This window comes from Procambarus clarkii, chromosome 11 (genome assembly GCF_040958095.1).
Source record: "Procambarus clarkii isolate CNS0578487 chromosome 11, FALCON_Pclarkii_2.0, whole genome shotgun sequence".
NCBI classification, from domain to species: Eukaryota; Metazoa; Arthropoda; class Malacostraca; order Decapoda; family Cambaridae; genus Procambarus; species Procambarus clarkii.
This window is the reverse complement of record NC_091160.1, coordinates 27,176,841-27,187,709: the sequence shown is the minus strand read 5'-3', so window position 1 is coordinate 27,187,709 and position 10,869 is coordinate 27,176,841. Positions and strand designations below refer to the sequence as shown.

At 45.8% G+C, this 10,869-nt stretch overlaps 1 protein-coding gene across 2 annotated transcripts; it reads left to right on the top strand.

The window, feature by feature from the left end:
* The first annotated feature begins 1,490 nt into the window (after positions 1–1,490).
* On the top strand, positions 1,491–8,392 carry LOC138363407 (uncharacterized). 2 transcript variants are annotated; one of them, XR_011228061.1, is made up of 2 exons: positions 1,491–7,280; positions 7,670–8,392. XR_011228061.1 is itself a non-coding variant. In XM_069322446.1 (2 exons), the coding sequence occupies exon 2, from the start codon at positions 3,606–3,608 to the stop codon at positions 6,537–6,539; it is 2,934 nt and encodes a 977-aa protein (XP_069178547.1). In that variant the 5' UTR covers positions 1,491–1,979; positions 2,369–3,605; the 3' UTR covers positions 6,540–8,392. The 2 variants fall into 2 exon arrangements, 1 of the variants encoding a protein (XP_069178547.1); XM_069322446.1 differs by having other exon boundaries at positions 1,491–1,979; positions 2,369–8,392.
* The last annotated feature ends 2,477 nt before the right edge of the window (positions 8,393–10,869 follow it).

The following is a 10,869-nucleotide window of genomic DNA, read 5'->3' as shown; positions in this document are numbered from 1 at the left end:
CTATACCCAAGAAAGGAACAGAATGGTAAACAACACAGCTCAATTCCAATGCAATGTCACACAAATAATTAAATCAAAATGAAAATAAATCAAAATCTATGACAATTCAATTTATCAATGTAATCGGAAACATTGATATCGAATGATAATATATTTAATATAGTGTGTGATACTTCTATGTGCAACAGATGGCGCTGTTTATAAAAAAGAATGTTTTTACCAGGCACAGGTGTGGCATCTATACTTATATTTACGAAATTAACGGTGTGGTAGATAACACAGCTCAATTCCAATGCAATGTCACACCAAAAATAAAATCAAAATGAAATAAATCAAAATCTATGAAATTCAATTTATCAATGAAATTGGAAACATTGAAATGGAAATCATAACATATTTAGTATAGCGTGTGTTGCTATTATGTGCAACAGATGGCACTGTTTTTTAAAAGAAAAGCATGTTTTACCTGTCAATGGTGTGGCATCTATATAGTTGGTATATAAAAACACACACATATTTGAATTGAATGTTGTGTCAAAATTTCAAAGCAATCTGTGAAGAACTTTCAGAGATTATAGCGTGTGTTGCTCTTATGTCCAACAGATGGCGCTGTTTTTCAAGAAAAGCATGTTTTTTCCAGTCACAGGTGAGGCATGTTTATAGTAGGTCTATTAAAACATGCACCTATATGAATACAACGTTGTGTCAAAATTTCACAGCAATCGGTAAAGAGGTTTCGAAGATTTCTCTCATTTGAAAAACACTTGAAAAAAACAGTTTTTTAAAGCATGTTTTTTCCAATCATAGACGTGAGATCTATATAGTATGTATATAATAACCCCGCTCGGATAAGAATGGAACGTTGTGTGAAAATTTCAAAGCAATCGGTGAAGTACTTCCGGAGAGAAGCGATTTTGAACAAACGAACATTTACATTTATATTTATATAGATAACCAGGAGCAAGACAGATTATACATATCCTGTTCCTCTTCAGGAGGAATAGGTCCTCAATTACTACAACAATACGAGAGAGCACCGAGAGTTGATGCAGCGTGGCACACCTTGTTCCCTTTGGGGCTTCCACGCCAGGCTCGCAGTCGTCCAGTACTAGGTGGCCACAAGGACGACTCCTTTGGTAATGGTTAGATCCCACGCCAGGCTCCCAGTACTAGGTGGCCACAAGGACGACTCCTCTGGTAATGGTTAGATCCCACGCCAGGCTCCCAGTACTAGGTGGCCACAAGGACGACTCCTCTGGTGATGGTTAGATCCCACGCCAGGCTCCCAGTACTAGGTGGCCACAAGGACGACTCCTCTGGTGATGGTTAGATCCCACGCCAGGCTCCCAGTACTAGGTGGCCACAAGGACGACTCCTCTGGTGATGGTTAGATCCCACGCCAGGCTCCCAGTACTAGGTGGCCACAAGGACGACTCCTCTGGTAATGGTTAGATCCCATGCCAGGCTCCCAGTACTAGGTGGTGTTATGATCTCAGCCTGCAGGAGAAACGAGTCTCCCTTCTTGAGAGTTATTCAGCAAGCCTGACCTAACTAGAAGGTCTAGCAAATATTGAGGTGATAACCCATATGAAAAATGGCTGGTTGGATATGTAAAACAATTTAAGATTATGGGCAGTAAGTAAGGAAATAGATAAATGACTGGCTAGGAGATGTGGACACTTTGCTGGAGGCGTGAGGCTCGCTTCCGGAGGACCTTGACCTCACTTGAGTGCCAGACATCGCAGGGGGAAGCCGCGCTCCGTTTGAGCTCCCGCCAGAAGGGAACCCCTAGTGATATATCTCGCAGAGAAGAGAAGTGTGCGGACGTACCAGCTGTGGAATCGAGCTGGGAACGTTGTGGTCTCAAGTCCTGGTCGACGAGCAGATATTAAATCGCCCAGAAGCATTATTGTGGGCTGTGTGGAGCGCCCTGACCAGACGCCGTCAGAGGGAAAGCGCCCTCGACCAATTAATCTGTGGTAAGCACGATAAACGCCAGTTCATAGTGATTACTTGTAGTTTGGTCGTGTGCCCAGCGACAGTAGCAATGTTTATGTATAAGTTAGACATGTTTTAATAAGGCAGAAAGCCTGAAATAGGAGAGTGAAGAGGGAGGAACACGGAGCGACGTCCGCCCCCTCTGAGCGCTGGCGGAAGACTGAGGGAGCCGGGCTCTTGACGGAGGAAGACCCTCCCAGTGAGTGAGGACCGACACCAGGCGAGGTGGAGTATGGACCCGCCCAAAACGGGGGAGTCCACTCTCACTGTATGTAGAGAACAGATAGAGGTTTGAGGCAAGCATATTGTGTGGTTATTTTTGTTTATGTGTTAAAGGGGAACATTTTATTGGAGTGTCGATGGGTTGCAGGTTTGTTCTTTGGGGAAGAAGTTGCTGAGAACTTCGAAGCCAGCAGAGGAAGTAGCTGATGAGACTCCAAGGTAGTGAAGCAGAGGACCTCGAGCTGTGAGGAGAAGCAGCAGTGAAGAGGAGTGTCACGTGCTTCTGTAGAGGTGGTGTAGCAGCCAAGAGAGCTGTGGAAGAACCTAACAGAAGGGTGAAGCACCGTAGTTGCACAAGGAAACTTCATGATAGCAGCCTGGAGGAGCTGCAGAGGATCCTGGTAGTGAAGCCCGGCAGAACCTAAGGATATTAGGGTTGTGAACTTCCAGAGGTGGAAGGGGAAGTTCTGGTGGATTACTTATAGGGAGTTGATAGTGTTTGGTTGTCAGTAGCGTGCAAGACGCAGTGAGAGGTGAGTGACTGTTGGCATCCTTATGTCAAGGAGTTTCTTATATTGAAGTATCAATGAACATTTATACTGGTATATGTTATTGCATTCAAATGCTGGTTTTCTATATATATATGTTATCTTGCTGATGGTGCAACAGTGTGTGGGCTTGACCAACTTGAGGAGGTTAATAGTACCAGGTGGTGAACCAGGAGTTGGGATACCACTTGATAAGCTGATAATAGAGTTCTGATGGTATTGGAGTGCAACCTGATTTGGATATTATAGAGTATAGGATTCATTATTATTATATGTGTGTGTGTATCGTGTATGTGCTTTGTTCAGTAAATGTGTTACAATTTGCTGGTGTTTGCCCTTGTCCTAGTGAGGCTTCCCAGGAGGTAGTAAAGAAGGAGAGAGAGAGAGGAAGAACCATGAACCACTGCTGTGGACAGGGTAGGAGGTAATACTGGTAAGTCATAGGGGGATTGAGGAGATCATATCTCATAAGGAGAGAGTGGGGAGTCACAGCGGCTCGAGTGGGTGTGTGCACGTGACAACGAGGCTAAGTGTTGGAACCGCATCCCCTGAACGTGTGACGTTGAGCCCCTCTCCAAGAGCCAGAAGCGCCAAGGGTGATCTCCTAGTATAAGCACTCTGCCGAGTTGTGGGTTGGGTTGTCCATAGAGAAGGATCAACGACGACAACACCAACCAACCCACAGTCAATATATAATAAATTGGGGGCCTGTCCGGGAGAGTGAACTGACACACCCACACCCTGTCCAAGAGTGGATTTGTACACCCTTGCTGAAATAGATAAACTGTGTGATCGCAGGTGTATACTCTCTCTCTTGGGAAGACTCACAGGACAAAGATGGATAAGGTGCAAGCGTTTGTGGAGTCAGGCAAGCCTGAGGATTTAGAAGGTTGCACGAGGGATCAATTGAAACAAATAGCAGAAAAATGTGGCATCAGGTTGAAAGCATCTAAAGTAGCTGGGATGAATTATGAGATCCTGAGGCAGTTGAGAGCCAGAAGTGAAGCGGCAGAACAAGGAGCCCAGGAAGGAGCTGAAAGTAGAAAGGAGGATGATGGGCAGGATGAAGTGAGATCCCAGGGATCGAGTAGGAGCAGCAAGAGTAGCCGCAGTAGCAGGAGTAGCCGAAATAGGAGCTTGGAGAGATTCCAGTTAGAGCTCCAGATGCAGCAACAACGAGAGGACAAGGAGAGACAGTTCCAGCTGGAAAAGATGAAATTAGAACTCCAGATGAAAAATGAAGCAGAGAAGGAAAAAGAAAAAACCAGACTGGAAATAGAAAAAGAGAAAGCAAGACTAGAGGTCGAAAAAGAAAAAGCCCAGGTCGAAAAAGAAAAAGCCCAGGTCGAAAAAGAAAAAGAGAGAACAAAACAAATGCAGATAGAAGCGAATAGAACCTTGGCTGAGCAGAGGATTGAACATGGGTTGCCAGAGAGCACCACCCAGGTATCACACCCACCAGAGGTTAGGGTTAGGGAGAAGGACATTCCCTTGTTTGTTCCCGAAGAGGCAGAGAGCTTCTTCGAGCATTTTGAGAAAGTAGCCAGTATCAAGGAGTGGCCACAGGAGGAATGGGCCCAGCTGGTCCAGTTAAGATTGACCGGTGCAGCCAGGGAGGCATACACCCAATTGTCACTGGAAGAGTGCCAGGATTATGCCACAGTAAAGAGCAGCATATTGCGCTCGTTTCAGTTAACCCCAGAAGCTTATAGGAAGCGCTTCAGAGAGATGATCAAAGTTGGAGCGTGTACGTTTGCTGAGACAGCAAGAGATCTGGAAAGACGATTCCAGAGGTGGATTGAGGCTGCTGGAGTTGGATCTTATGCTGACCTGAAGCAACTGATGGTCATGGAGAAGTTCTTGGAGATGATGCATCCCGAAACAAAGTTCAAGATCCAAGAAGCAGGGATAATGGAGGTGAAAGATGCCGCAGATAGGGCGGATATGATTACTGAAGCATACAAGAGCTTAAGAGAGAACAGAGTGCAGAATGAGGTGAGACGCAGCAATGGCAGATCCAGTGGAGTCTGGGGAGGAAGAAATTATGAAAGACCCAGAAGAGTTTGGGGTGAGAAAAATTTTGATAAATGGGCAGATAAAAGTAAGTACCCAAAAACTCAGAAGAGTAGGTCGCGCACTTCGTCTGAAAGTGAAGATGGAGGAGCAAAACGAGAAACTGATCGGTATCCAGGAAATCAAGAATCCAGTAAAGCTCCACAGAGTACGAGTAGTACGTCTGGCCCGAGGAACTCCAATACGAGTGGGCAGAGTCAGAGCTACTCTGGTACATATAGAAGAGACTTTTCCCAGATGAGATGTTACAATTGTAACGAATTGGGTCACGTGATGCGAGATTGTCGGCAGGGCAAGAGAGTTGTGACCCTGGCCATGTGTGACCCCCGAGGTAAATATACTAATGTGTTCCGAGACAAACCACAGAAGATGAACTTAGTGAACGAGAGGTATAGACCGTTCATGAGCAAAGGTTGGATCAGTGTAGGAGGCCAACCTGAGGTAGAAGTTGGTATCTTAAGAGATACCGGAGCTAATCAGAGCTTGATTGCGAGAAGCCTGATTGGGAATGATCGACGGTTAGCTGGCAGTGGGAAGATGAAAGTATATGGGTTATTGTCGGAGAGTGACATGCCCGTTTGTACTGTCCAGCTAAGGTCGGAATATGTGTCGGCGGAGGTGATGTTGGGAGTGTGCCCCGACATACCTGTTCCAGGAGTCCAAGTGATCCTGGGGAATGACTTGTGCGGGACAAAGGTGTTGCCAAGAGTCATAGCGGAGACTGTGCCAGAGGAGTGCCCAGAAGGCCACTGCACGGGTGGGACACCTGAGAGTGTGAACCTGACTGACATCCGAGGAGATGAGTCAGGAGACCGCCAAGCCATTGAGTACCCCGTCTCGGTAGTGAGGAAGGCAGAGGTGGCCGACAAGGAAGACGCTGGAGAAGATGATACAGTGTCGATTCAACCAGGGGAAGATATCGATGTAGATATAGCATGGCTGTTTGATGAAGGTCCAGCCCAGGCAAATGGAGTCTCGGTGAGGTCGAAAGTGAAGATGGCCCAGCCGAAGAAGAATACTGTGAAGGGAGTTGACCTGAAGAGAGCCCAGACTGCTGAAATTGAGAGTCGGAAGGCGAATGCAACTGTGCTGAGTAGGAATGAGGAAAGATGTGGACAGACTGAGGACGGGAATAGAGCGTCAAGTGGTCCACGAGCACAGAGGCATATGGATAGTGGAGTTAAGTTGTTTGAGATGTCAGGAGTCGACATGTTTCACAGAAGACGTGGAGGAGAGATAGTGAAGAAGAGTAATAGCCGGGAAAATGAAAGGAGAAGAGACAGTATGTGTGGAGAGATGCTTACGAGCACTCTAGGAGAGGTAGAGCGACATGCACAGTCGAGTGCTGTTGGTTGTAGTATGGTGCCCGAAGAAACTTTTAGGGAACGAAGAAGAGTTGAAGGAGAAGAAATGGAGGGGTATAGAGGTGAGAAGTGTGGGAAGAGGATGATGATGCAAGCATGGAGGAATAGAAGAAAGCCGAGGACTCGATGGGAGTCGAACAGGATAAGGTCTCAGATAAATGAGGAGACGAAAGGGAGGATCGTCGGTGAAGACCAGGGAGTGAAGTATGATGGCAGGAGACGAAAGTATAATGGCAGTAGATGGAAGTGTGAAGACGACAGAGGAGGTACGGACAGCAGATGTCTGACTCTGGACGTGAAGAGAAGACGAGGAAACGGAGGGTGGAGACAATAAGTAGAGTGGACCGATAGAGTGCAGGCGTCCACGGAGGACAGCCTAGCTAAGAGGTGTCAGAGGTCAAATCGTTTATGAGAAGATCATGGTTCTGGAGAGAGGTGAGCCAGATGTTGCAAGGAGCAACGAACTAATTGTAGACTCCTAAGAGAGTATATCGGGTGAAGAACGAGACAGTGTGGTGGCGGATGTATTATCCCGAGCTTTGCCACTGGAATAACTCTCAAAAATAAGGGGAGGGGAGTGTTATGATCTCAGCCTGCAGGAGAAACGAGTCTCCCTTCTTGAGAGTTATTCAGCAAGCCTGACCTAACTAGAAGGTCTAGCAAATATTGAGGTGATAACCCATATGAAAAATGGCTGGTTGGATATGTAAAACAATTTAAGATTATGGGCAGTAAGTAAGGAAATAGATAAATGACTGGCTAGGAGATGTGGACACTTTGCTGGAGGCGTGAGGCTCGCTTCCGGAGGACCTTGACCTCACTTGAGTGCCAGACATCGCAGGGGGAAGCCGCGCTCCGTTTGAGCTCCCGCCAGAAGGGAACCCCTAGTGATATATCTCGCAGAGAAGAGAAGTGTGCGGACGTACCAGCTGTGGAATCGAGCTGGGAACGTTGTGGTCTCAAGTCCTGGTCGACGAGCAGATATTAAATCGCCCAGAAGCATTATTGTGGGCTGTGTGGAGCGCCCTGACCAGACGCCGTCAGAGGGAAAGCGCCCTCGACCAATTAATCTGTGGTAAGCACGATAAACGCCAGTTCATAGTGATTACTTGTAGTTTGGTCGTGTGCCCAGCGACAGTAGCAATGTTTATGTATAAGTTAGACATGTTTTAATAAGGCAGAAAGCCTGAAATAGGAGAGTGAAGAGGGAGGAACACGGAGCGACGTCCGCCCCCTCTGAGCGCTGGCGGAAGACTGAGGGAGCCGGGCTCTTGACGGAGGAAGACCCTCCCAGTGAGTGAGGACCGACACCAGGCGAGGTGGAGTATGGACCCGCCCAAAACGGGGGAGTCCACTCTCACTGTATGTAGAGAACAGATAGAGGTTTGAGGCAAGCATATTGTGTGGTTATTTTTGTTTATGTGTTAAAGGGGAACATTTTATTGGAGTGTCGATGGGTTGCAGGTTTGTTCTTTGGGGAAGAAGTTGCTGAGAACTTCGAAGCCAGCAGAGGAAGTAGCTGATGAGACTCCAAGGTAGTGAAGCAGAGGACCTCGAGCTGTGAGGAGAAGCAGCAGTGAAGAGGAGTGTCACGTGCTTCTGTAGAGGTGGTGTAGCAGCCAAGAGAGCTGTGGAAGAACCTAACAGAAGGGTGAAGCACCGTAGTTGCACAAGGAAACTTCATGATAGCAGCCTGGAGGAGCTGCAGAGGATCCTGGTAGTGAAGCCCGGCAGAACCTAAGGATATTAGGGTTGTGAACTTCCAGAGGTGGAAGGGGAAGTTCTGGTGGATTACTTATAGGGAGTTGATAGTGTTTGGTTGTCAGTAGCGTGCAAGACGCAGTGAGAGGTGAGTGACTGTTGGCATCCTTATGTCAAGGAGTTTCTTATATTGAAGTATCAATGAACATTTATACTGGTATATGTTATTGCATTCAAATGCTGGTTTTCTATATATATATGTTATCTTGCTGATGGTGCAACAGTGTGTGGGCTTGACCAACTTGAGGAGGTTAATAGTACCAGGTGGTGAACCAGGAGTTGGGATACCACTTGATAAGCTGATAATAGAGTTCTGATGGTATTGGAGTGCAACCTGATTTGGATATTATAGAGTATAGGATTCATTATTATTATATGTGTGTATGTATCGTGTATGTGCTTTGTTCAGTAAATGTGTTACAATTTGCTGGTGTTTGCCCTTGTCCTAGTGAGGCTTCCCAGGAGGTAGTAAAGAAGGAGAGAGAGAGAGGAAGAACCATGAACCACTGCTGTGGACAGGGTAGGAGGTAATACTGGTAAGTCATAGGGGGATTGAGGAGATCATATCTCATAAGGAGAGAGTGGGGAGTCACAGCGGCTCGAGTGGGTGTGTGCACGTGACAACGAGGCTAAGTGTTGGAGCCGCATCCCCTGAACGTGTGACGTTGAGCCCCTCTCCAAGAGCCAGAAGCGCCAAGGGTGATCTCCTAGTATAAGCACTCTGCCGAGTTGTGGGTTGGGTTGTCCATAGAGAAGGATCAACGACGACAACACCAACCAACCCACAGTCAATATATAATAGTGGGTACAGGGATGACTCCTCTGGTGATGGTTAGATCCCACGCCAGGCTCACAGTACTAGGTGGGTACAGGGATGACTCCTCTGGTGATGGTTAGATCCCATGCCAGGCTCACAGTACTAGGTGGCCAAGACGACGATCCCTCTGGAGGTCGGTGGATTCACCAAACAAACTTATGTTCAAAATTTTCTTCGGCACAGCTTAATCACAAATAATAGTAACAATAATTCATTTATTCCTCGTCGAGCTCCACCGGTGACACTCCGTCACTGCTCTCTTTACTGTGTCCTTACTGTTGGCTCTGTACTCACTTTACCACGTGATGAAGTTGGAGCTTAACCCCCTGTATACACCAGCCCCAGAACACAGGGACCGTGCAGCACCTCTGGGAACTTACTAGACTACGTTTTGTCCCCAGAGAGCCGGAGGAAGAGCGGCAGGTGTCTAGTTCGGACACCTGGTCATCCAACTACTGTAATCATCGGCTTTCTCATCTGCCCCCAGTGTGGAAGAAATGCCTTTAATTTTCTGCTCTAGTCCTCTTGAACATGAGGCTACGTTCCCCGAATTCATTTAATCTTTGTTCCTGTACTCTAGACATATACATATATATAACGTGCATTGCTGTAATGAAGGTACATATAAACAGCGTTTAAAATGAAAAAGAACATTATCCAACCACAGAAATACACAAATAAATAATTTGTCTTAGATAGCCTCAATTAAGTATGCAATCAACGGCAACTCTTGACCTTCAGTAATAATAACGTTACTCAATTTACATGTATAGTTTCAATGTATCCTACCACATGAGTGTACACATATATAATAATAAATTCCTACTAGGTCTCTTGGGAACGCCCATTTTGTAGCTTTTATGCGTCGCCAGCTCTCTGCAGGTCTGTTGGCCGCTCCCTGGCATCATGTATCCTCGTCCTTCCATAAGTAACTCAGACGTGTCACCCATCATCTCGATACGTGGGGAAACTCCAGGCAGCTAGTCTCTCTTTTTAAATTGACTTTAATAAGATAAAGTTATGTCTTATTTATTTTTCTTAGTAAGAATTAATTGAGTGAACTGTATATACTTGTAAACTGCCTGAAATTATCTCACACACTAATGGGAGGGACAATTGGTAGCCTAAACCACTTTGCTATGGCTCCTTCTTAAACTACCAATTGTTTACCTTTTATTATTATAATATTATACCACATGTGGTGGTTCACTTATCATTATCATACCACATATGGTGGTCTAATCTACTAGTAATAATTACTAATTATGACTACTAATACTGATATAAATGGCTTAGCTGTGCCAGTAGTGGGGGCCTGCTAAGGCGTTTTGTTGTTGCATCTAGATTGGGTGTGGCTCTGTGCCTCCTTGTGCCACGTAATGGCGGCTGGTGGGAAGGACAAGGCTTGGCAAACAAGTAGTTAATAATGTGTATGAACCAACTGTCTGCATAGATTCTTGCTGCTCCTCTCACAATTTACCTATATGGGAATGCAAGGAATTAATCAAAGTTCCCCAAACATATCGATTACAGGTATGACATGAAGTGTGAGGGCTGTAATGGAGTACACGTACATTGTGTTTGTTTTTGTCCTGTATTATGACCGACTTATTTATAAATGAAAAAATGTGCGCACTAATTTCAAATACAATACTTGATAAGCTGGATACGGTCGTTGTTGTGATGTTGATAGGCTGTGTTGCTGGTTGTTGACACGTAATTGGGGTGTCTAGTTGTTTCACCAGCTCTGGAGCCAAGTACAGCGTAGGGCTGTTTCTTTGTTATGGTTCTGTAGCTGGGAGCGTCGGCCAGTGACTCGCTAACGCCCTGAGGCTTGTTCATTCCTCAAAGTAATTTTACATTAACAAGGGAACCTAGCTACCTTATGAAGTTAATTATTATATTCAGTCTTGTTGATTACTTTTTTGTTAAATCTAGATACAAAACTATTCTATAAACAATATTTAATAATGTAAATATACGATGACGTCGGTGACGTCATGGAGTCTCCCATTTTCCATCCTGAAGGCATTACAGACTAAGGGGGACTATGTTATGTGTGTGTGTCATCACAGGAAGCCATCAC

Coding starts and splice junctions, on each gene's coding strand:
- LOC138363407 (XM_069322446.1), top strand. CDS start 3,606: ATGGATAAGGTGCAAGCGTTTGTGGAGTCAGGCAAGCCTGAGGATTTA.